The following is a 27,209-nucleotide window of genomic DNA, read 5'->3' on the forward strand; positions in this document are numbered from 1 at the left end:
CTGCAAGAGCAGCCTTGGCATCCAGCTCGCCTTGTTGAGTAGTTGTAAGGGCAGTTTGGGCGCCAGTCAAGGTTGTCTGAGCAGCCTGGAGCTCGGCCCGAAGCTCTTCATTCCTGGCCCTGGCCCGAGCTATGCTACGGTGCTGAGCCAAGACTGCCTGCAAAAAGTAAGGAAACAAGTTAGACACACAGTGGGATAAAATCAAAAGAGTGTATGTTAGGCTAAGGAAAATTGGCTTACTGTAAGGTTCATCCCCAGCGCGGACTCCATGACGTTCTCCGGGCTCCTCTCCTCGATCACCCTCAGATCCTTCGAATTGGCCTTGTAAAAATGCTCCATCGTATGGTTTGCCGTCTCGTAGAGAGTCCCCCAAAAGGTGTCCGGGATCATCTCCAGGTCCTGGGCATTGACCGGGATACGTATGGTGGCGGCGGGGATGATAGGCGCTGGGGGATCAACTTGTGCTACCTGATCCCGAGCAGAGGCGAGTGGAAACTGAGGAGGGGGTGGAGGTGGACCCCTCTTTTTTTGAGCAGCAATGGCTGGAGCTATCGAGCTCTGGCCTTTCCCCTTAGCCGGGGATTTGGAGGTCGTCCCTACCGCAGGAGGCACCTTCTTTGCTGTAAACCAAGGCTTCTTTATGAGTGGCACTGAGCTGGATTTTCCCTCCTGGAAAATCGTGCGGATGTCGGGAACCCCCGGTTGTGCCATCTCCTTGCTTGAAAAAGAGAGGGAAGGACGTTAATATACATACAAAGTCATCAGTTTACATAAAATGTGTATACATGTATACAATATAACAAAAAGTCCTACCCTCTAAGCTAGAGGAGGAGTCTATTGCCACGACCTCCGGCCTTGTAACTGCTATAAGAGAGGGGGAGCCTAAGTCTACAACTTCTTGGATTAGGGGAGGATACCCTGAAGCAGAGAGGGCCACGACTTGAGGTTGGTTCCATACTCTTCAAAAAAGACCGGCCTAAAGGATATGGTGTTGTCTACAGCTACAATGCCTTTAGGATGGCCCATGTCATGACGTAACACTAAATGATCCACACACTAAAGCAGGGTTATGTTACGGTCGGGATCATAGGGGTGATGATGGATGAGCTGGTTTGGATTAAATCTGACTAACCTAGGGTCGGCGACAACCCTATCTAAGTCCCTATATGGGGTATGGGTTACCTTGCCCGGAGGGGCCGGCTGCTGCCCCCGATGAAGCTCGCTCTACATCAGGGTCCTAAGCAGCCTCAGGAGCTCGCCTCTTCCGCACGAGTGGTACCTTGTCTTCTTCTTGCTCCTTGCCTTCATCGGCCTCAGCACCCCCTTCGGGGATAGGCAGGAGCTCGCAGACTATGGGGATGTTAGCTCGTGTTCTTCTCAAGGCCAGAGTCTGGCCTTCAGTAGTTAACTTACACGCCAACATTGTGTCGTCGGACACGAGCTGGCGGTAATCCTTCTCGCTAGGTGGAAGCCTCGATAGAGTATCATACTGACCCCCGAGGGTCACAGATTTGGTCGTCCTCGCAAAAATGGCTGCATGAAGATACTACATAGTTAGCATACACACGAGAAATAACTCCAGATACAACGAGAATAATTTCACGAGCTAAGAAAGGAAAGAAAACTTACGAGGACGATTGAAGTAGCGATGTTCGCAGTTGCGGAACCCATTCAACATAAAGAATTGATCTTTATAATCGTGGGGATGGCTGGGGAGCTCGATGACTGAGGGCGAGTTCGAGAATCGGGTTAAATAATAAAACCCGTCACCTCGCTCTCATTGTTCTGGGCTGGCCTTGAGGCAGAAGAAGTAAAGGATATCCGCCGGAGTGGGGACCTCCCACTTGTGCTTCAAGAAAAGAAACTCCAGCCCCGCCAGCAGTCGATATGAGTTTGGGGGGAGCTGAAACGGCACCAACTTCACGTAATTGAGGAAGTCCGCGGAGTATTGGTCAAGGGGAAGAAAGGCCCCCGCCTTTAGGTGCTCATCACTCCAGGTCGCGAAGTCATCTTGGAGTGGCGCGCAGCTCCGCTCCCCTTCATAGAGGGGTCGAGCAATGAGGATGTCAGACCCAATGTAACGCCCCAACTCCAGGGACCGCTACAGTGCACATTGCAAACAGTGCTAAACTCGCTAATCGAGTCGTTTGGCTGTAAACGTGTAACTAAGTATGATTAGCGGTTTAAGGGTTAAAAACTTTGGTTAAGATATAACGTTTCACTAGAACGTTTATTGTATACATTGGGATCCCAAAATATAATTTCAAATTTTATTACAAGAAAGTGTTTACAACAGGCCGTTCTAAGCGGCAAAACAGGGTTCAGCCCTAGTTCCACTTTCAAACCTCGCCCAAGTATTGGTCGAGCAACTGCATATGTACACGTCATCACCTAAGCTCTCCAACTCAAGGATGGTTCAGCTTCCTTTTTCCTTTACCTGCACCACAAAGCACCCGTGAGCCGAAGCCCAGCAAGAAAACTCATATGCTCATAAACAGTCATATCATGATACCAAATCATATCTGGCATGCCTAGCATTCATAGCTCTATTCAGCATGCAAATGAATTCAAACAGATGCTGGGGTATCTAGGATAAGAAATCCTGGCCTTCTGATTGGAGGACTATTAAGTCAATCCTAATCAGATGAGTGTCGCAACACTTGAGGTTCCGATAAACCAAGCTGAGTGACCGACAAGCGAGTCACTAATTCAAGTGGAAGGGTGGTTGTTGGGTAAGCCTCTAGCCTTCAATAGGTTCTGGTAAACCATACTGAGTGACTGACAAGCAAGTCACTAATTCAAATGGAAGGCTGGCTGTTGGGTAAGCCTCTAACCTTCAACAGGTTCTGGTAAACCATGCTGAGTGACCAACAAGCAAGTCACTGGGGCCTCAATGCCCAAAGCCATGCATATGATGATCAAAATGATCATACAGAGCTCATAGCTCTGATCAGATGAGTGAATATCACTTTGAGGTCCTGGTAAACCATACTGAGTGACTGACAACCAAGTCACTAGGGACCCAGTGCCCATAGCCGTGTAACAACACCGTTACCTAGGCTTTCTTGCAATGGCTCTTATCAAATGAGTGACTGACAAGCATGTCACTAAGGGGCCGGTACCCATAGCCATGTGACCTAACAGTCACGGGGCTCGCTGGCCCTGGCTCTAAATGACTAGCCTTTGGCTAGATAAACGCTTGTTTATATTCATCGAACTTGAGGTCGATCCTGCATTAATGCTCTTTGAGTCATTCAATGCAGAAGGTCGATTAGGTCTAATCGACATAGCTTGCACTAAACACACTAGGGTTGTCCTGACTAGTGAGTTAGCACAATGTGACCAGTGCCCAGTACCACTGCTAAACCTGACTAGTGAGTCACAGCTTCACAGTTGATACTAACACCTTTGCCAAATCTGACTAATTAGTTAGTGCCATGCACAAGTAAGCAATGCTATCAATGTGTATCATATGCCAATTATCTAAGAGTAGGGCATTCAGCATGCTTACTTAACAGTTGCCAGCATAATCATGATCGTGCACAAACACAGAGGCTCAAGGTCTGACCAATCTCATATTCATCATTCATGGCATGCCCTAATCACATGTTTCTCGTGCACCACATGCATCACACTTAATCATCCAGCATGCCTCAATAATAATCATATGCAAATGGGCAAGATTGCCAAGCATTCATTATGCTATCAATGCTTACATTTAAACATCCAACATGCATCAAACATAACCATGCATGTCACATATGGGGTGCAGTTTTCTTACCTTGGGTTCGAGCAAGAATTAATAAAAGAAACGACCTTTGAGAACGATCAGTCCTTTGGTCCTTTAACTGTCACCTAGTCATAACCAAAAATATAGGATACCATCAATGAAAAATAAAATTAAAGGTTTCCAAACCAATATCTAGCCTCCGGGACATCAATCCAAACTTAACCGGGTAGTAGGATCGACCCCGAGGCCTTAAGCTAGCATCCCCCAGTCAAAAACCTATTTTTGGCCAAATTTGCCCTGATGGGCTGCGGCTCACCATAGCCATGCCGCGGCTCACCCTCAGACAGAGGCAAAAACTTGGCCAGAAGCACACTCAGGCCGCGGCACGCCATAGCCAGGCCGCGGCACATTACGCAAACCAGCAACAGTCAGATTTTCTTCCCCTGTGTTTCTGTAATGCCCCGGATTCCCTAATGTGGTTTAATGGCTGGATTAGTAGGCCGGGAGGGCCATAATTGTTTAATTATGCCATTAAATGTGTTTATGCATGTTTATGAGAATTATATTATAATATAATGTTAATTGTATGCATGTTGATGATATGTGTTGAGACCACATTATGATGTGGGTTTGTTCGAGCTATTCGACATGAGACGATCGTAGAATGTTGATTAGCGGTTTAGTCACAACAGGTTTAAGTGTCGGGACTTGGGTTGAGTCTCGGGGTGATTTTGATGATTAGAGCGTTACCGGGAGATATAGGGTAACGGGATGTGAATTATTGGTATTTAAGAACATTGAGAATAGCGGGAATTGGAGAGCGTTAATTATGATTAACGAATTAGGAGGGAAGTAACAAATATGCCCTTGGGAGCCTTTAGAAAGTATTAATTGACCTAGGGGTAGAATGGACATTTCACCCCAAGGATAGATATAACTCTTGATGGCTGAAGAAAGTAGTGGAAAAACAGAGTATGCAAAAGAGTTCTCCCGTACCTTCTTCTCTTCACCTTTCTTTGTGGTTTTGAACCAATTTTGAGGATTCAAGCTTGGGAAGCAAGCCTTGGGAGTTTGGGAGTGTGTTCCACCATTGAAGACCATCATAAGCTGAGCTTTGGGTAAGTTTCTAACCATGGTTTTCTCTGGTTTGCCTTGTTCTGGTTTTAATTTGCAGCTGAGATTTCTAGGGTGAATTCATGGTTTTCTTGGGAGTTTTGGCTAGGGTTCCCATGCTTGTGATGTTTGGGGTGTGTTAGAATGGTTTTTGAGTTCATTTGGCATCAAGAATAGGATTTGGAAGCTTGGAAATCGAGTTAGAATCGAAGGAGTTGAAGAAGGTCGGTTCAGGGGTGTCTGGGTCTGGAGGTAGCGCTACAGTGCCCACCTTAGGGCGCTATAGCGCTCCTCAGGAGGCTTTCTGGTACTTAGGTGGTTCTGAGTTTAGCGCTGTGGCGCTAGGGGTTGAGCGCTGTAGCGCTACCCTGTTCCTTCTAAGTCCCGTTTTGAGTGTTTTTAAGGGTTTTTGACTTGGGGTTTCAATCCTTAAGGCCCGGGATCGAATCTACTCACTGTGTGGGCATGTTTCGGGGTCCCGAGGGTGGTGCTTAGGTTAAGACCCTATTATTATGGATTCTCATTAATGGAGGTTATAATTGGTTGTGATTAGGTAACCGCTAAGGAACTAAAAGATCGATCATTCTCAGGAGTCATCTTTATCGTACTTCCCGCTCGAACCTGAGGTAAGAAAACAATGTATGAGTACAGTGGCACCCTGTATAGGTATATGACATGCATGGTTTGATATTGAAGTGTGTTGAATGATATATGTGGACATGGATTGCACATTAAATGCTAATGAACGCTGATTACCTGTTTATGACACTGACTAGTCAGGGATCGACTCTAAAGTCGATGAACACGCATTGAATAGCTCCATGGCATTAATGCGGGACCGACCCTAAGGCCGAAGAACTTATAAGCGCTTGCCTGGTCTATGACCAGATGACTATAGCCAAGGTATATGACCCCGGTGACCGTTTGTCACATGGCTAGGGGACGTTGTCCATAGTTTCGACTCTAGAGTCGTGAGGAAGGTTATGTTGGTGACCAATCACCAAGCACCTGCCCTGAACAAACTTATGAAAGAATCACTTATCAGTTAAGCCCTGGGGACCCTATCGTCACATGGCCAGAGGGTGCGATGCTCATTATTGTGACTTTTGGCTATTGCCACCTATTTGCTTGGACTGATAGTCCTGAATGGTTATTATGACCGTTGTTGATATTATATCATGCTTTACTGTGTTTTCTTGCTGGGCCTTGGCTCATGGGTGCTATGTGGTGCAGGTAAAGGGAAGGAAAAGCTTAACCAACCCTGAGTGGAGAGCTTGGGCGATGTTGTGTACATACAGGGCCGCTTGACCGCCACGGTCAAGGAGTTCTCAGAGGGACTAGGGGTTTTCCCTATTTTTGCCACTTAGGCCGGCGGGGACTGTAAATTTGAAACTGTAGCGACTCTTTTGTATTACAAACTACTTGTAAACGTTTTGAAAGACTCATGAGCAGTTTATTTATATAATGAAATGTACCCTTTCCTTTTTATTGGTTTTCACCTTAACCTAATAATAACACTTAGATCACGTTTTTAATCAAAGGACTCGGGTAGCGAGTCAAATTTCCGGTTCACCGTAACTGTTCTGGGGTAACCAGGGCGTTACAGTTTCCCTCAAAACCAAACCTTCAAACCAGTCCCAAACCTCAACCTAACACCCAATTCAACCACCAAACATTATCCACAACTCACCCTCACCAAAACCCAAGTTAGACACCCACCAAACTTCCATCAATTCCAACTAACCACCAAGAAAACACAAGCTGAAACTTAAAGATAAAATAGAGTATAACCAGAAAGTTAATGGATAAAACTTACCTCAAACCTGGAATTAAACCCTCTCCAATGGCTGAACCAAGTCTACAAACTCAGCCCCTTGATTTCCTAGCTTGAAATCCCACTTTGAGCTCAAAAACTCCAAAGAGGAAATGAGAGGAATGGATGTACGGGTGAGGAGAGAGAGGAGGTTGATGTTGCTCTGTTTTCTAACAATTCCACAGCCTTCTAAACCCCAAAGGCTGATATAAATCCTTAAGGTCAAAAGACCATAATGCCCCTAGGCCAATTTAATCCCTCTAAACACTCCCAAGGGTAAAATCGTCATTTCCCGCCTATCTCGTTAATTATAATTAACGCTCTCAAATTCCCGCTATTCTCAATATTCTCAAATACCAATAAACCATATCCCATTACCCTTTTATTCCCGGTAATGTTCTAATCATCGAAATGACCTCGAGACTCACCCCGAGCCCCGAACTTAAACCCGTTATGACTAGACCGAACACTTACATCTCATGATCGTCTCATGCCGAATGGCTCGAACCAATCCACATATGATGTGGTAAAATTATAATTCACCCATATGCATGAAATTACACAATCACGCCCCCAACGACCAAATTACCAAAATGCCCTTGTAATTAAAATATGAGCCCACATGCATGCATTCACCATCATATAATAATATAATTCACATAAACATGCATATAATCATTAAATACAATAATAAATTAATTATGGCCCTCACGGCCTCCTAATCAAGGTCTTAAACCTTATTAGGAAATTTGGGGCATTACACCCGACCTCAATATTGTGGGACAACATAATCTTGTTGACCCTTCCTTGGGTCGTGATCTTGGAGACAATTCTCTTTGCCTCAAAGAATGCGTCAGGCCCGACCACGACCTTCTCCTCCACCATGGGGCCAAACTGAGGGATAGGGGATTCGGAGGCGACCTCTTTTCCCTTGTTGGCTCGTTGAGATGATGAGTCGGCTGCACTCTTCTTACTTACGCTCTTCTTGGGTGCCATTAGATCGCCTAGCAAACAAGAACGACGAATCAACAGTTTAGGCGACCTAACATTTTTATAAAGGCAAGAAAGCACAGCTCGAGGCGTGACGCCACACGCTACCTACGCTACGCGCCTAGGTTTCCCAAAAGATCCCTGACATTTAGGGATCCGAAAGTCAGAAAATCCGGCCATTATTGACTGAGGGAGGGTGGTTTACAGAAAAGCCACCAAAGAAAGCGTGTTCCCTAAGCAACCCAGTTTTTTGGAACCCTAGCCTTTCATCTTCTATGCACCTAATGGGTCTTTCTAAAAGTTGCCCAATTTTACCCAGAAAATACCCTACGTCATAAGTGCTGCAATATTAGGAGAAGTTCAAAGTCTTTTGTATAACCCTAAAGGTGAAATATATGTGCCAAAAAACCAAGAAGACACCCTAATATCGTCTACGGCGAAGCATGAAGAAATATGGCAAGTAAAGTGCATAAATTTATAAAGAAGGGACCCGTAAGGAAGGTTATGACCTACAATGAGATTGTCGATACAAGAGGTGCACTTCGTACAGCTTGGAAAACTCACTCCTGGGCAGCTGAACGATCGGGTCTTCGAAAGATTCTGGGCACAGGGGTTTTTTTGAAAGCTTTTCTTTTCTCTGGAAAGGAAGAAGGTATGAAAACGCAGAAGAAAGAAGATGAGGAAATTTTTTAAATGAAAGGTGGTAAGCTGTGAAATTAACCTGTCCATTTTTATACGTAAAAGGCATAAAATAACGGGGACCGTCCGATCAAACCAGTTCAAGATCCGAGGATAGTGTTTCGAAAGACGAAACGACGACAAAAATTTGGCCATGCCATTAATGCAATCCTCGAAACCCGAACAGACGCCAATCGTAGCGTTCCACGTGTCCAATACTCGAGTAATGGGCAAGCCTGGATAATCACAACGGAAGTTTAAAAGTCCCTGCCGTATAAGTCATAAGATGACGTCAGAGAACACGAGCAGAGACTTGGGGGGCAAATGTACGTCCTAAAATTCAGCACGAGTCTTTTAGCCAGCTCGGATACAGCTGGCTAGCTAAGAACTATAATAGATGGTCCACAAATCCATATTTCCTCTGTAAAGGCAGCACGATTCCCCAGGTCTATAGCACGAGCTGGTGAATGTAATACAATAAGCACGAACTGAAAACGTTTATAAAGCATAACATTCGAGATATGAGTTGGCGCTGCACTCAGCTCGAGGTACGCTAGAGATCTACCGCATGGTTAGACATTACATGTCCGCGTATCCCTAAAATCCCGGACACGTAATATAATCGTGCATGATCAGACATCACATGTCCGAATTATCCCTGAGGGTTCATGATTAGTTTTACCTAATGATTAGACTATACCTTGGGATAAATTGTAATAATTATAATTAGTGTGAGATAGATCACACTAGAGATTTGATTCACGTGATGACCTCAATGCCCATCCGATCCATGGATTTTCACTATAAATACTAAGACCTTGGATAGGGGAAGGGGGTTTTGAATAATGCAAAAACTCTGTCAAAATTTAGAGAGAAAAACAGTAATAATACAGACTCGTGGACTAGGTGGATTTTAACCTCCAAACCACGTAAAAAGACGAGTGTTCTTAATATTTCATTTCTAGTGTTTATACGTATCATTTTCTCATTGCGGTTTATCATTAAGCACTAATCCATCCTAACTATTTTTCATAATTCTGTTGGCAAAAAACCGTGTCAACAGCTGCAAAATCATATTTGCTTAGTTTTATTTAGAAAATTTATTAATTATTTTTATTAAATTTTTATGATTAAATAAATAAAAAATATTATATTAAAAGAAAGACAGACATATTAAAAAATTTAAACAAAAATATTGTTTATGATTTTTTAAAAACATTATATATGAAAATCTTTTAGATCACAAACTACCACATTTAAGGTACAAAACATTCATAATATTATTTAATTTAGACCTCAATGATTGGAGAAGAAACTTCTTTATTCTTGATGGAAGATAAATGTTATTCTAATTTTTTATTTAGTTACATAGTCATACTATTTGTACATACACGACGCTTATATATAATGTATTTATTATGTATTATATATTACTGTAATAATAATATATTATAACATGTGAATTTATATTAATATAATTATTAAATATCTAGTTTTGTATTAAATATTATTATATATTTGAATTTATATTAATATAATTACTAAATATTTATTCTAGTAAAATTTTATAAAAATTAAGATTAAATATTATATGTTATATATTATTATAATAATAATATTTGTATTTAATAATGATATTTTATAATATTTAAATTTATATTAATATAATTTATAAATATGTAATAATATTTTATAATATTTGAAATTATATAATATAATTAATAAATATTTATTTTTAATTAATTTTAAATGTATATTTCATTAAATATTATTAAAATTAAAAAAAATCGTTAAAACAACAAAATATTGTTATCTTTACGTAATTTATATGGAATAGATATTTTAGTTGATGGGGGTTGATATTTTTTTTTTTTTTTGTCCAGTATCAACTATTTTTAGAAAAATTGACGTAACTTTCTTCATAAAATATTTACTTTTTCTCTGGAATTATCAATATTTTACTAGAATATTTGAACGTCACGACATCAATTAGTGTACAGAAAAATATTAACTTTGTTCCACTAACATTCACTTTTCATGTCCAAATTGTAAAATTGAAAAAAGATAAATTATAAACCACAATTTTTTTAAACAATGAACAATTCATTGAAAAAATATAAAAAATACAATTCAACATAGAGGAAAAAAATTCTTTAAACCAAATAAGTTATCTATCCATCTAAAATGTGTGCACACAACTATGAGAAACATAGTTCACAGACACTTTTGGAAAGTTGCACATCAAACTTAAAAATAAAAAATCATCAAAAGAAAGACAAAAATCTTGAATAAATGATCATATAAGAAGTTATATGCTAAAAAGAGATGGATACACCTTAATTATAAATCACATTTTTTTAAGAACAAATTGTACTTTTTTTGAGATAAATAAAATTATACTTTTGAAAACATAAAAAGAACAACGAATAAATGGTAAAACATCATAGAAAATAAACCAAAACACAATTTATTTTACTCTGCAAAATAAAAATCTTTCTTTCTTTTTTAAACCTCTTTTCTTTCACTGTATTTCTTTTTTCTCTATAAACATCCTCTTTTTTGAAACCTCCTTTCATTTATCAGGATTAAAATATTATCGCTTGAGTAACTAGGAATCTATATTTTTTTTATTTCTTATAATTTTGTAATTTAAAAAATTGAGAAAAGTTCCGTGTCATCTTTGTCTTCTTAAACTGGTTTTTTTCAAATTATATTCTAAAATAGTGCCTACCTACTCTAATTTTTTTTTTATCTTTGAATATTCTGTATATATTTTTTTCTTCACTTCTCTTTATTTATGCTTGGAGAATAATATTCTATCTTCAAAAACAAAAATCGGTCTATTATAACCTCAGGCATTTTTCTTAATTGGAAAAAGAATTGGTGATTTTATGATGTCAGCAAACCTAACTTTTTGACTGCTTTCACCCTCTTGCTTAGCAGTTTGAACTTCAAAAATACAATGCCAGATACCTAACATGGCTATAATCTAGAAGAAACACCATTTGATATCTCTTTCTCAATATATATAAAAGAGGAAAAACTATATATATATATATATATATATTTGTAAAACTGTAAGAGAAACTGCAGAGAATGATTGCCGCCAATATAAATTTATTGCATTATCGGGAATGATATGTATTATTCTCCCCAGAGATTTCAGTAGATTAATTGGAAATGTCGGATATCTCTGAATATTTCACAATGCTCAAGGTATTTTTGAGCCCATTTTCTTTTAGAAACTAACAAGGGAAAATACCTTAAATCCAATAGCAGTAATTCACTAATCCTAAACATCTTGGCTATCTTGGATAATCAGTCTAAGTACAACGAATTTTCCCTGTTATAACTTATAAATGTATGACATGCTTCATTATTAGAAGACCAAAAAAAAAAGTAATATTTGTTGACAAGTTGGTTGTGAGATACATTTCTTTATTGAAATTGTAGTTTTCAATCTAGGTGTGTCTAATAGAGACATTTAAGTAGAGTTCAAAGGCATGAACCAACCATCCAGACCTCCATATACCATGGGCACACTACCTAGAGCACACCGACTCATTTCTTTATGTAAAGGAACTCCATAATTGTCTTGTTTTTCTATGCTGATTTGAAAGTAAGTCCTCAGTGTCAAACTGCCCCTGGTTTTCCAAAAACCAATGATTCACACTGCACTAAGTTACCAATGAGAATAAGTTCCCGTAAAAGAAAGCTTGGTATTATAATTTTTTTTAGCTTATTTACTTTATAATTTTCTGTTTCACCTTTTGATAGCAAAAACGCTACTTGGCATATAATATATGTTAGAATGTGGAAAGTGATGCATGGTAAGAAGTATGAGGTTCCATCTCAAAACCAATTGGTGATTAGTGGAGTTACACATGTTCTTATTAATAGTTCAATATTCTTACACATATTCCATGTGGGACACTATAGTCTAATATCCCCCCTCAAGATGGTGGCGATTTTTCGCTCACCAATCTTGAATCACCTGATCACAAGTGGCCCATTTTGTCAGCTCGCTTATTTTTTTGGATCTCAAGTGTCTTTTCGCACTATCCGGATCTCGTGCGGCTTGGCTCACTCTTTTGGATCGGTGTGGATCGAATGCCCGCTAGGAAATTGGCTCTTGATACCATGACAAGAATCATGAGGCTCCATCTAAAAACCAATTGGTGATGAGTGGAGTAACTCATACTCTTATAAATGGTATGATGATCCCACATACTTTCCATGTGGGATTCTATTCTCTAACATCCCCCCTCAAGATGGTGGCTATTTTTGCTCACCAATCTTGGACGGTTTGATCGCAAGTGGCTCGTTGGCTCTTTTGGCTCTTTTTGGCTCACTATCCCCGAATCACAAAGGGCTCTTTTGGCTCTCTTTTTTGGACCGGTTTTGGATTTGGATCGGACATACTCGTTAGAGTTTTCTTTGACTCTGAAACCATGTTAGAATGTGGAAAGTGATGCATGGTAAGAAGTATGAGGTTCCATCTCAAAACCAATTGGTGATTAGTGGAGTTACACATGTTCTTATTAATAGTTCGATATTCTTACACATATTCCATGTGGGACACTATAGTCTAATAATATAATATATGCATAATTATTTGGTGCAAATCTCTAAAAAGAATGCACCTATACATAATTTTCTTTGTTTCATGACGTGAATAAGTTTAAATTATAGCTATTTAGTACATAAAAAAATTCTGAATTATTAAGCTACTGAATTAGAGTTCAAAAATAGGCACTCGTGCAACTCTTATTTTTTTAAGGTTTGTGCCGAAAAATTATCCTATAATTTATAAGTGAGAGGTAGAGAAAAAAAAAAGACTAGTGGGAATGATTTAATCAGGGAGGAAAAGTATTTCTTACAAAACTTTAGAAGGAGTAAAAGGCTTCGTTTACAGTAGAGAGATTCATCGACCTGTTTACGAGAAATTTAAAAACTAGTGACTCACACGTGGGGTGTTAGTTGCACTTGGACTGGTTTTATTTTTTTGACATAACTTTTTTTTCTACTACGCATTTTCCTTTCGGTGAGTTTTAATTATTAACTACCAAAACTTACTATTACACCACACATTATTACAATACTAATTATGATAATTGCATCATTAGAGAGTTTATATATACCCCACTCCATTCCATATCTATATGCATCCAGATTAAGAGAGAAGGGAAAGAGATGGAGATCCCAGTGATAGATTTCGATGAGCTTGATGGAAAGAAAAGAAGCAACACAATGGCTCAACTACACCATGCTTGCGAAAAATGGGGGTGTTTTCAAGTAAATATTTTCTTCTTCTTCTTCTAATTTTTCAGTTTCTCAAGTCTAATATGAATTTCTTTCTTGCATCATCTTAATAAAACATTGCTCATTTCATACAGATCAAAAACCATGGAATTGACGAAAAGTTGATGGAGAAAGTGAAGCACTTGGTGAATACACACTATGAGGAAAATTTGAAGCAGGAGTTCTATGAGTCTCAGGTAGCTAAAAGATTGGAGAGCAAAGGACATACCTCTGACATAGACTGGGAAAGCAGCTTCTTCATTTGGCATCGCCCTGTATCTAACATGGAACAAATTGAAAACCTTCCAAAAGACTTTTGGTGAGTCCACAGTATATCAGAGCTAAAAGTTTTCCATAAAAGCTTAATCACACTTCTGCTTTATATATATGTGTATGTTGTGTATATGAAAGTAAATTATTAACTTACAAAGAATATTTGCAGCTCAACAATAGATGAGTACATAGTTCACATGATTAAACTGGCAGAGAAGCTTTCTGGGCTCATGTGTGAGAATCTTGGTTTGGAGAGAGATCATATAAAGGATGCTTTCTCTGGAACAAACGGTCCTTCTGTGGGGACAAAAGTGGCAAAATATCCTCAATGTCCAAATCCAGAACTTGTGAGAGGACTTCGAGAGCACACTGATGCTGGTGGGATCATACTTTTGCTCCAAGATGACCAAGTTCCAGGTCTTCAATTCTTGAAAGATGGAGAATGGATTGCAATTCCTCCATCCAAAAACAACACCATCTTTGTGAACACAGGTGACCAACTCGAAATATTGAGTAATGGTAGGTATAGGAGTGTTTTACACCGTGTCATGGCTGAGAAGAATGGAAGTAGACTGTCCATTGCTACCTTCTATAACCCCGCCGGCGATGCTATCATTTCTCCCGCACCCAAGCTGTTGTACCCAAATCACATCCGTTTCCAAGATTACCTGAAACTTTATGCAACTACAAAGTTTTCTGACAAGGGACCCAGGTTTGAATCCATGAAGCAAATGGCCAATGGGTGCAACACTTTTCTAGCCTAAACAGTATTTACGTGTAATACTCATCCATGCGTGGTTTGTGTGCAACTTTTGTTGTTGCTATGTTTTAAATGACCATCCAAAGAAAAGAAATACTCAAATAAAAGATGTTTCCTTCTTCATTTGGACATTACAAACACGTTCCCCTTTCTACTTGGCATCGTGTGATGATTCCAAGCAGTGTTAAGCATGGATTATCCTTTGTACTCTTGTTTTTGTTTTGTTTTCTTTTGGTCATTAATGAAGATTAAATTTTGTGCTTTACTTCTACCACGTGTAGCTGATTAAGTAGTTATGAATGAATTATGATAGTCCACTCCACAAAACGAACAAATATAATCGTTAGTCATTAGTATGAATGACTACTGTGTTATACCGTTATCTACTATATACCAGCTCACAATCTCACAGCTTTAATCAAATCGCTTCTTTTATTTATCTCTTGATCCTAGAAAAAATATTATTTTATTTACATGTCTTTGCAGTGGCACATTGATAGATTTTCTTCTATAAAGTTAATATTGTATGTTATTGTATCTCATCTGTCAACTATTTTTACATCTATTTTTATTTTATTTTATTTTTTTCAGTTCAAATTCAATATGTTCACCTTGAGAAACATCTATGTTTGGTAAGAGGGATGGAGAGTATAATGGAGTGAGAGGATAGTAGCTCTCCTTCATGTTATTTGGTATTAGAGATGAAGTTGTAAGGATGGAGAAGAGATTAATTGTTAAAATTACTATATTACTATTTTTAACAAAAATAAGTATTAATTTTTTATAGGATAAAAATGACATTTTTCATAATTTATTTTGTCTTTTTCTTGGATTCCTCCATTTTTGGAGGCATTGAATTTTATTAGCTTGGAAGGAGACCTTCTCCCTTCTTCGTTCTTCCTTCTCCCTCCATCTCTTCTCTCCCTCTCACCAAACAAGGATTCCATCTCTCCCTCCATCTCTCTCCCTCCACCATCCTCTCCTCTCTACCAAACATATTAATAAAGTTTCCCAACATATTCTTACTAATAATTGATGACAACAAATCAAACCCCTAAATAAACTTAATTTCCTGGACACTTTTAAGCCTTTCCAAAGTCAAAATTCTAATTTGACACAAACTCCTCCCTCCCATCACATTGTCAAGAGATAAAACTTTAAAAATTCGATCCATTCTGAATCTTTGACAATATATTTGTATGTATTATGTTCACAAATAAATTCCAGTCAATGATCGGTAGCAAAAGTAGATATATCCAAAAGCTGCGAACGTAAGAGAGAAAATTACTGACTAAACACATTAAAGACTAACATTATAGCTAGCTTATCAAAATTCTCCACAGAATAGATCCAGAACTAAAATCTTCTTAAAAGTAGCATTTGAATGAAGAGTAAAAATGAGGTAAAGTGCATATTTTCCAATTGACCGAAGCTCAGGAACTAAAAAAAAGTTTTAACTAGTGCTACATGATTGCCAATTTAGATAATATAGATTTTGTCAAAAGGGTATTGGTTTTCTCAACCGCTTCAGTCAAAAGGCTTTTGTGTGACTTCAATAGTGGAGAACATTTGGTGACTAAACATAATAAAAAGTTTCCAAATTTCAAAGATTTGGAAAACTTCTCAGCTAAATGATGAACTTGATAAAGAATACGATCAACAGAATCCTGAGTTAAACATACATTATGGTTTAAAATGCTCTGGAACAGGTTAAACAATGATTCTGTCCATACCATTTCGTCGGATATGAGATGCTGGTGGCAAGGAAGGCAGATGACTCCTCTCTCATCTTTTCCACCACAGAGCAGCTTCTGACAGAAAGCAGAAACATGAGCTCGGTGCAAGCATTCCTTGATGACCCTAGTGATGACATCGCATATAGGATTGTTGATGCCATTTTTGTTGAGAATCAGAGGAAGCAAGAGAGCATAAACAGCGGTTTTCTGATGGAGCTTGCAATATTCTAAAGTTGCAGCCACTAGGACACGAGGAGCTGGTTCTTTAAGAACCAAAAACTTGGGAAGGATGATGGAGCAGAGAACCTGGCTTGGCCAAGTTAGCTCTTCTTCACTTCCGTACGAAAGTTGAGAAAGCAAAACAGAAGCAGTTTCATTGTCCGCCAGCCAGGGTTCGATCAGCTCCAAAACTAGTGAAGAACCTCCTTTTTTAACAAAGCAAAGTTTGCGAATTTCATTCGCTAGGCCTACAACTTTTGTAGTTGATTCAAAGTTCATAATCTGAGCTTTCAGACTAAGTGCCTTATTGTGAATTTCAGGCCCAACAGAATCATTCTTACACTGGGAGTCATCAATCTCAACTTTTTCAACAACGTCATCCATAAATTGTTCTACATCCTCAGCTACTTGATCCAAAGTATCGTTGTTTTTACCAGAATCTCCACACAATGTCCTCGAGTTCAAATCTTCAGGAGATATAGGAAGCCAGGGAAGCAATTCACCACTACCAGCTGCATCCTTGAGCCAACCCGGCAAGGACTCAAACTCCTCTCCCGTGCTCTCATCCCCAGAATCCAAGCTTAGGGACGAAATCCACTCGAAATTCAACTCAGACACCGCATCGAGCAGGTGGTGGGCAGCTTTCTCAACCCAAAAATCAAGCTCTTGATTGTCACTCAATACAATTCGAGCCATATTACACAAATCCCGCCGGCAAAATCGCTGATGTTCCACAGCTAGAAATGAGAAAATTCTAGTCTGAACCATGTTTGGTAGAGTCTGTACATACATGACCCTGGTAAACATAATGCAGCATCATCAATGTCCAAACGAATTCAAAACCAAACACAAAACCGTTCAAGTGTTCCTTTGGTATACCTTCTCGTGGAAGAAGAAGAAGAATCGTCCACAACAATGGCGTCTAAGGGTTTCATTAGCAAAGAGACGAATGAGGCTGTGGTAATTGGAGCGGTCGCCGCTGATGAGGCACTAAAAGATTGGTGTAACCACCGTGAAGCTTCCGATTCCGGTACCGGAGAGTTGAGGAAAATGTTTAAGAGCGGTACCCATGCTTCCATGATCGATGGTTTCTGGGTCGTAACTCGTAGTCCCAATTTGAAGGGAAAAAGAATAACTATAAACCGCGGGAAAGTCAATCCACGGTTTAACCCAAACAGGACGTTAGAATTCGAGGTTTACTTTATCCATATTTCCAAACAGAACTCTAGCCTTGCTTTCCTATCTTTCCGAATACATATAAAAGTTGATTCTTCCAAGATTCACGTCGGTGGAGATGGTGCCAAGTGGTTTCAAATTTGATATTTCCAAGCACCAATCAGAGCGGTGCAACGTGGGGACTTTTGGCTTCGTCACGTGGCGTGGGAGAAGGCTACTACTACTAGTACTGGGGAAGCTCGTCCCCACCGCCTTTTTGGTTAGGAGGCTTTAGGAGCGAGTACAATTGGCGCGTCTTACTACGCGCTTTCATTGCGCCTAGGCTTTTTTTATTGAAACACGGTTTCGCTTTCTTACAAAATGCAATAGCCACGTGGAAATGTCCCAACTTCTTCTATTTATGTATATTCTAATTTGTATATATATTTTTAAAGTTAAGTAAATTTTTATTTTATTATTTTTTGTTTTTGAAAGAGAAGTAAATTTTTATTAATCGGTAAGTAGAACATAGTCCGTGAAGATATTATTGTTTGTAGGGTATGATTAATAATAATAGGTTTATTATGCCGTTTACAAAAAAAAAAAAAAATTCTAATAACTATTCTAATTAAAGATCCAATAAACCGTTAATTATCGAACATCAAAAGAGTGTGGGGTAGACTAGATTTTCAAACTAAATGAGCATATGACCTATTTAATCCACTAATGATAATCAGCAAAAAGTCTTTTAAAAAAATTGGAAACAAACAAACTCATTATTTAAACAAGAAATAAGGGCTACATTGTAGCAACCAACTATAATAATAAAATTGGACTCAAAAGAACGGAAATCCAAGAGTCATGGGGTCAATAATGATAGAAATCGAGGAATCCCTCGAATTAGAAGGCAAAAGAAAACATGATTGAGATCCTTGCAACCGCAAACTGAACGACTTGCCCTGAAATCATATGCTCTTCCAATGCCAACCACCACCGCTGCACCACTGTCTCGACCAACCCGGACCCGACCACACACCCACCGGCACACCACCACCATCCCAGACAGTGTAGACCAACCGCAGCCCAGCCAAGTCGAGTCAGGGAGAGGCAGGGAGAGAGCCACCCACGAGTAACGAGCCACGACGACGAGCCACGAGCCACAAAGACGAGTCGAAATCACCTACCGGAGACGCAAGGTCGGAGAAGAAGAACGAAACATGGGAAAGAAGGACGACACCAACCTTAGGGGGGACTGGGGTTCTCCAAACGACGCCTCCCGACCAGAGCCACACCTAGCCCCAAAAAAGGGTCACGCGAGCCCCGGTCGGAGGCTATGGAAATGGTAGCAGCGGCTTAGGGTTTCAAGGAGATGGAGAGATATTCCTTGGCACCCTTTTTCTATTTTTGGATGATTGTATTCTTTATTATTCTTATTTTCCCAAATTCTCACTAGTTAAGTTAACTACCATGCAAATACATTACATATCCTAGTTTAAAATCGTACGTTGTTCATTGTTCTATGTGAATTAGGCTGCAAAAGTAGATAGAAAAGGAGAAATGAAGAGGAAAAAAAACTAAGATCCACTTTTTTTTTACCAATCATCTAAACCTATTACATATATTTAAAATTACTAATATTTTTTTTTCTTTCACTCTTCTATATTCAACAATTATTTTTATTAAATAAAAAAAATTATTTCTATCATTCATAGTTTCATGCACCTTTTCTTTTCTTCCTACCAAAGTCTATGGGGGATTGTGGATTTTCATGACACGGTTAAGCAATGTCATGAACTAAATTAAGGCTTTAATTGCATATCTTGCTAAAGTTATAACCCATGTGAATTCCAACTAATTACGACCAATTTAAAGTTGCATTATTATTATTATTATTATTCAAATGGTCATGCCTAGACATGTAATGATGTAAGTCAAGATTCATACATAATTTAATGCAACATTCATAAACGTTTTTTCCTTTTTCTTCTTAGTGTCAAGCATAAAAAAGCACTCATTTTGAGAAGATGACAGCATATATAATGAAAAGAAGAGGCATAATCATAATTAACTATTCTACATGCTCAAATATATAATTTCGAAGACTAAAAATACTAACCGTAAAAAAAAAATTAAAATTCCACTTCTACAAAAAATATATCACCATAACTTTTACATAGAATTTCCCATTTGATTGTAGTTTTATGCTCAAGTTAGCCCTTGAAAATTGGCATTGCTTTAAAAAGAAGCAATAGTGTAATGTCAGCAATCTCATAAGTGTATTATATATGGTCTCCAAATTAAATTATTTAATCAATAATTGAGAAGAAATGATTATTACTTGGTTGAAATATATGAACTATCTTTTGAAAGTTATCATCGATTATATATATACATATATACAAATATATATCTTTTATGCACAACATGCATTTTAATGATTAACTAATTGTTTTGTTTTAGAACTAATTGCTATCATAATTAAGAAGAAGAAAAAAGACTTTTTTTTTTTAAATTTACAAAAGCATGTAAAGCCAAAATCTCTACAGTTTTACTCGCATATTGTTCATTTTCATATTCTTTTGTTTGCAAAAAGTACCCTTTTTTCTTGTCATATTTTGCACTAAAAAATATGCAGACACCTCACTATTCACACCTATATAACCATATAATTTCCCAAACGAGTACATATATACTCAAAAAGATAAAAAGTCACCACCACAACAAACTTCTTCTTCTTCATCGTCACTACCACCTACCACTCCACTTTTTTTCAGTTTCTGCCATGGGAGTGAGCAACAACATAACCGCGGTACTCAACTTCATCGCCTTTCTCTGCTCCATACCCATAATCGCCGCCGGAACATGGCTTGCCTCCAAGCCCGACAACGAGTGCATCCACGCGTTCCGGTGGCCGGTGGTCATCCTCGGCATCCTCATCCTCCTCGTCTCACTCGCCGGCTTCGTTGGCGCTTACTGGAACAAGCAAAGTCTCCTTGCCTTTTACCTCTTCTGTATGGCCATCCTCATAGCTCTCCTTCTCATTCTGCTCGTCTTCGCTTTTGTCGTCACGCGCCGCGACGGCAGCTACCAAGTCCCCGGTCGCAATTACAAGGAGTACCGCCTCGACGGGTTCTCCGATTGGCTCAGGGACCGAGTCACCAGCTCGGCCAATTGGGGAAAAATTAGGACGTGTTTGGCTGATTCCGATGTTTGTATCAAGCTTAACCAGGATTACATCACCGCCGATCAGTTCTTCAATGGTCACATCTCTCCACTCCAGGCAAGTAGAACTTTCTGTTACCGACCTACTATTTTTATTATTATTTAGACTGCGCCTTGTTTGGTTGCTTGCAATTATTAAAAGCATTTTTTAGTCATTAACTTTTTTTTTTAAACATTTTGGCTGTTTTTAGAGGTTCAATTCTTTATTAAGAGTATCCTACTCAATTAGGGTGAGATAAATTAATATTAGAATTTATTTTGGTATCATCCAAACAGCTCTTTTAAGTTTCTGGTTGACGCGAAGACTTTCTATATACCATATTCTCACCTTCTTAGCACCTGACAGGTTATCCGAATCAGTGTAGTTTTCAATTCCAGTAGTTATAATAAGGCATAATAGTTCAAGTAATTGCAAATCAGCCACTGCTTCTATTGTGGGGTAAATAAAACTAGTTAGTTCGTTTGATTACTTGGTGGAAGTTTCGGAGAAAGCAAGTACTTGGGTAAATTAAGTATTTACATAGTAAATTTATGATCTTTATCGGTCTGTTCTGTTACTCCATCGAGTATGGTTAAAAGGCATTGAAATTCCAATGATTTCTTTCATTTGGTGAATGTACTGGCTTTATTAAGAAAGATCCAGATTCAGCCAGAAAGTTAAGGTGCGGTAGCTAGGGCCTACTAACCAAATGGGTCATATATGACAGCCATATAAGATATGGCTGTATGCCCCACCAACGGAGAAATGTGGTCCACATGTTGGCCAACAGCAATGTCTTCTCATCACATTGAAATCAGCGTGACTAGGCAACGCATTAGTGCAAAAATTTAAAGATGACACTTGCTTACTACCTAACGCTTTGTGAGTTTTTGAAAATTATTAGCCTATAACTAGAAGGGTACATGCCAATATCATAGGTATCTTGTTTCTTTCTTTCTTTTTTTTTTGAGGGAAAATATCTTAGGTATCTAACTAAAATATAATGACAAATCATGGATGCTAGATTAGACCCAATTACTACAACCATAGCCCTCAAATTCTAATAATTGGAGTTCATCGTTTGTCTTTTATTGCAAGCCAAAAAGGCAAAAATGGTTGCCAGCTATTGGAATTGTTTACATCTCATGCCTTGAATTTGTTTATTAACTAAATAATTAATCTTTAGTTTTTTATTGTGTTGTTTTACAGTCAGGATGTTGTAAACCCCCAACAGTTTGTGGCTACAACTATGTGAACCCTACACTTTGGATAAACCCAGTTAACCAAGTAGGTGATCCTGACTGCTTCTTGTGGAGCAATGACCAAACCCAGCTTTGCTACAATTGTAACTCTTGCAAGGCAGGCCTTTTGGGCAACCTCAGAAAAGAATGGAGGAAAGCCAATGTGATTCTCATAGTGGCAGTTGTTGTATTGATTTGGGTCTATCTCATTGCCTGCAGCGCCTTCAAGAATGCCCAGACAGAGGACCTCTTCCGCCGTTACAAGCAGGGTTGGGTCTGATCTTGTTCCCAGACCACACATTTTCTCATCATCCTCCTATTGTGGAGATGTGTCCGTGTCAAAGTAATGTACATATTCACTGTTTTCTACTCTTTTTTTTTTTAAATAGAAAAAGAAAAAGAAAAGTCTGTTTAGAATGTGTGGTGGTAAGTTGAGTTTTCCACGTACTGATTTCTAAGTTATCATCAGCTTTTAACTGGGTATTGGATTCTTCTTTTCAGTGACCACTTTGGCTTCTTTCACAGAGAAATATTTTTATTTTATTTTTTGGCACTATATTGCAGCCATTGTCACGCGCTCTCTTGCCACAGATATTATAAATATATTTATTTATGCCGATCATTTAAAAGGCACCGACTTGATCACCTTTGTGGGGAGACAAGTTCTTTCCAATATCAAGATCTCTAGTGAATGATCTCTTTCTTCTATTTAAGGTTATAGTTTTTATGGGGTTGTGAAAGTACTTTGTATAGGGTAACCAGAAATTCGTTTCCCAAAGGCATCCAACTCTATATTTATACATGTCTTATGTATTATGAATTTATTGATAATTATAATACAAACAAGAAGATTATCTAAATTATGGAGCTCAATTAATTTTTAGCTTGGATCTTTTTCTCCGGTGAGTATAAATTTTATGTGTTACCCTTACTATTTTTTATAATATGTCTCAGTTTTTTTAAATCACATTCTCTTCCATTGTTTGTTTATTTTTTCATTTTTTTATTCCCAATTTTGGTTGGTACAGAAATTGTAAAATATGATTATATTTTATTACAAATAAAGATAATTGACAAAAATTAAATGGAGTGGGCTTTGAGGCTAAAAAATTTGGACGGGCATTCTCGTATAAATATATATATATACAAGGGAAATTTCACATTCTATGAATCTTACGTATCTTATAAGGTGTTAATAAAAAAATATACTAAGCATAATAAAGATTTTAAAATAATGCCACTCTTTAACACTTTACCCAAAATACATTTGTCATTTTCTCGTCACTTCTCACTTCTCTCTTCTTTCTCTTCTCTCTTCCCTCTTTCTCTCTGTTTATTCTCTCTCACCTCATGACACCACCACCCACAGCAGCGACGCCACCACCAACACCAGTAAAACCTCCATAACTTCAGCCACTTGTAGAGATAAACACAATATACCCAAAGAAACACACATTTTGATGATTCTTTGAGTAGAAATTTATGGGTAATTAATTGTTTATCAAATATAATGATGTTTCTTTCACTTAAGACACTAAATACTGCATTTCGAACAGATTTGGCATGATTTTTGGGTTTTTTTGCAATTTTTTTTAGATCTGAAACTCTAAAATCTGCAAAAAATCGACCTTGCTCGATTGTGCTTGATGGGGCCTTCAAAATCATGATTTTTCATGAAAAAATGACTTTGCTCAATGGTGATTCGATAGTGGCTCGATGGTGCTCAATGCAATTCTTGCAAGAGACATAATTTTTCACTCGGGTGTCCGTTTGGTGTATTTTTTTTATTTTGGGTATTTTTTCAAAATCTACATGTTTGACATGTTAATATGCACATTTGTAAAGTGTAACACTTTTAAAAAAAAAATACAAAAATGCAAACATACCTCTTGTTTAAGATATGTTTTGGTATGTTTTAAAGTTTTAAACTTCACAAATGTGCATATGAGTATGTAAAACATGTAGGTCTTGAAAAAATACCAAAAACTAAAAAAAAAACACCCTATTGACGTGTGAAATTGGCCAACGGTCGTATGTACAGTATACGACACATTTTGAACGAAATAAATGACAGAGTACGATTATCTTAAATAAACACACAGGAATTTTATAGTGGTTCAGCATTGTTCAGATGAACAGTAATAACCTAATCCACTTAGCTTTTAATATTGAGTCACTCGACAATTACAAGTACAAACTGGTGAGTTCACTCGTCAGTAAGATTTTTCTCCCAAAATTCCAGAGAAAGAGATCAGATCCAGAAAAGAGAGTCCAAAAAAAGTCCCTTTAAATGAAGTCATGGGTCTTTTATTTATAGTACCCATGGGTTGTCACATGACCAGTCATACTGGGATCGTGGTTTGGCACATGATTATCAGGTAGTGGAGATACGTGTCCACCTCCCCATGATCATGAGATCGTGGGTCTTCTTGTTGTTTGTTTAGATCGTGGTAGACAATGCACAATTGAGACTTCTGGGAAAATGTTAAGTCTCTGTCGGTATATGAGACTTAGGTGTTAGGCTCGACGACTAAAGCTTGGGTGCTGGACCTATTGATCCTCTGGGTGCTAGGCCTGTTGATCTTCAGGGTGCTAGGCCTACTAATCTCAGTTTGAACGAGAGTGATTATTTCTCAGTGAAGTGTGCTTGGGGGTTTAGGCCGACCACCCAGGTAGCTCTTGGGCCTGCTTAGGCCGACCACCCTAGGGTTTGAGGTCGGGCCAACCACCCCTAGGGTCCTTGGGAAGATCGGGGCCGACTACCTTAGGGGTTGGGGTTAGGCTGACCACCCCTAGGGGTCCTTGTGCATGTTGGGGCCGACCACCCCTGTGGTAGGGGGTCAAGCCGACCACTTCTAGGCCCTTGGGCCTGCTAAGGCAGACCACCCCTAGGGGGTTTAGGCTTGGTCGACTTTCCTAGGTCTTGGACCAATCTGTTTTTCCCGTCGGTCTTTTCTCAATACTTTGTCGTTTTTCCCTGATTGGTGATGTCACGTGTCTCATTCTCATTCGCCACATCATCCTTATATTTTTTAGGGATAACACACCCCAAACGGACACCTGAGTAAAAAACTACGTCTTTGCAAGAATCGCATCGAGCATCATCGAGCCACCATCGAGCAAAGTCGTTTTTTCATGAACAATATTGATTTTGAAGGCCCCATCGAGTTGGCATCAAGCAACCATTCGTTGGGGCCTTCAAAATCAAGATTTTAATGAAAAAATGACTTTGCTCGATAGTGGTTCAATTGTGGCTTGATGGTGCTCGATGCGATTCTTGCAAGAGACATAATTTTTCACTCGGGTGACCATTTGGGGTGATTTTTTTTTTTTGATTTTGGGTATTTTTTCAAGATCTACACGTTTGACAAGCTCATATGCACATTTGGGAAGTTTAAAACTTGAAAAAATACCAAAAGATGTCTTAAACATGAGGTATGTTTGCACTTTTGTATTTTTTTACAAATGTTACACTTCCCAAATGTGCATATGAGCATGTCAAACGTGTAGATCTTGAAATAGTACCCAAAATTAAAAAAAGATCACCCTAAACGGACACTTGAGTGAAAAATTATATCTCTTGCAATATTTGCATTAAGCACCATCGAGCAAAGTCATTTTTTCATGAAAAATCATGATTTTGAAGGCCCCATCGAGCTGGCATCGAGCACCATCGAACCCCCATCGAGCAATGTCGATTTTTTGCAGATTTCAGAGTTTCAGATCTGAAAAAAAATTGCAAAAAAAACCCAAAAAATCATGCCCAGATCTGTTCGAAATATAGTATTTAGTGTGGTGGTGGTGTTGGTGGTGTCGTGAGGTGAGAGAGAGTGAACTAAGAGAGAAAGAGGGAAGAGATGAGATAGAAATGAGAAGTGAAAAGTGTAGTGAGGGGGGAAATGGTAAGGGTATTTTGGGTAAAGTGCCAAAAAGTAACATTATTTTGAAATCTTTAATATGCCTATCATTTTTTTTAAATAATACCATTTATCAAGCATACAAACTGAAATTTCCCATATATAATTGACCTGTTACTTTAAAACATTTAACTGAAATTGAGACAGTACCCTGAGAAATATAATGGCTTCTGAAACTGAAAAGGTTTATTTATAAAGGTATAGAAAGAGTAAACACGATGAGTAGTGTAGAAGGTGAGCATGGCAGGACGCATAACTGGGGATGCACAACACAATTCTTCATGCAATAATAGATACTTGCAAGGCGCTACTCCTAATGGGGCAACGATTCTCTGCCTGAATTTGTGAGATTAGAATGCCCATTTTTATTTCTTGTCTCATCCACGTTGATTATACTAGAAGAAGTCGTCCACACGAATGATTAGGTTGGGACAGAGGTGAAGACATGGAGACAAATAGACGATCAAGTGGAAGATAGGTTAGGCGTTTTCCAATCCTATGTGCGAGTGCATCCTAACTTAAAACACCAATAATGCCTTTAGCCAAGTACTATAGATAGATAGTGTGAACTTCCTACAATTAGTTTTTTTTTTAACATTGTAGTTTATGACTATATATATTGTTTAACTTAGTTTATTTTAAGCTGAGTATTAATAAATCACTTTGAGTAAAAAAATATAAAGTGATTTTTTAATTTAGTATATCTTTGTGGAGAATTTATTAGCTTTTTTCAAAAGGCATTTTTGATAAACTATTATTTTAGATTGGAATAATTTTATTATGTCTTACTCATCACTACCACACAACTGTACTTAGGCAACACACGAGATATAACATCTTTCGTAGAACCTTTTCTTAATTAATACCCAAATACTCTAACATTAAAAAAAATATCTTTAAATAATAGTTATTCAAATACAAAAAATAAGTCAAATTTTTTACTTATTTTATGCTAAGTTTGTTAAAAAAAATTGCTTCTTAATTTTACCTTATATATTCTTCATTAGGTGTAATTGAAATTTGTGTTGTACATGCACGTTGATAATCTTTACTCTCTAATAGGTAATCCTCATCATGTCTA

General features: G+C 38.2%; 3 protein-coding genes across 3 annotated transcripts; 2 read left to right on the forward strand and 1 right to left on the reverse strand.

Moving 5' to 3' along the window:
- The first annotated feature begins 13,135 nt into the window (after positions 1-13,135).
- LOC133797199 (1-aminocyclopropane-1-carboxylate oxidase 1) lies at positions 13,136-14,923 on the forward strand. Its single transcript, XM_062235028.1, has 3 exons — positions 13,136-13,619; positions 13,721-13,944; positions 14,068-14,923. Exons 1-3 carry the CDS (start codon positions 13,518-13,520, stop codon positions 14,660-14,662), a joined length of 921 nt encoding a protein of 306 aa, XP_062091012.1. The 5' UTR covers positions 13,136-13,517; the 3' UTR covers positions 14,663-14,923.
- A 1,084-nt stretch (positions 14,924-16,007) lies between these two features.
- On the reverse strand, positions 16,008-17,867 carry LOC133797198 (uncharacterized). Its single transcript, XM_062235027.1, has 2 exons — positions 17,493-17,867; positions 16,008-17,409 (listed from the first exon to the last, which is right to left on the reverse strand). The coding sequence occupies exons 1-2, from the start codon at positions 17,690-17,692 to the stop codon at positions 16,122-16,124; spliced, it is 1,488 nt and encodes a 495-aa protein (XP_062091011.1). The 5' UTR covers positions 17,693-17,867; the 3' UTR covers positions 16,008-16,121.
- A 2,442-nt stretch (positions 17,868-20,309) lies between these two features.
- On the forward strand, positions 20,310-22,764 carry LOC133797200 (tetraspanin-2). The gene is made up of 2 exons (XM_062235029.1): positions 20,310-21,052; positions 22,184-22,764. Exons 1-2 carry the CDS (start codon positions 20,398-20,400, stop codon positions 22,489-22,491), a joined length of 963 nt encoding a protein of 320 aa, XP_062091013.1. The 5' UTR covers positions 20,310-20,397; the 3' UTR covers positions 22,492-22,764.
- Positions 22,765-27,209: the final 4,445 nt, after the last annotated feature.

Source organism: Humulus lupulus, chromosome 8 (genome assembly GCF_963169125.1).
Source record: "Humulus lupulus chromosome 8, drHumLupu1.1, whole genome shotgun sequence".
Taxonomy (NCBI): domain Eukaryota; kingdom Viridiplantae; phylum Streptophyta; class Magnoliopsida; order Rosales; family Cannabaceae; genus Humulus; species Humulus lupulus.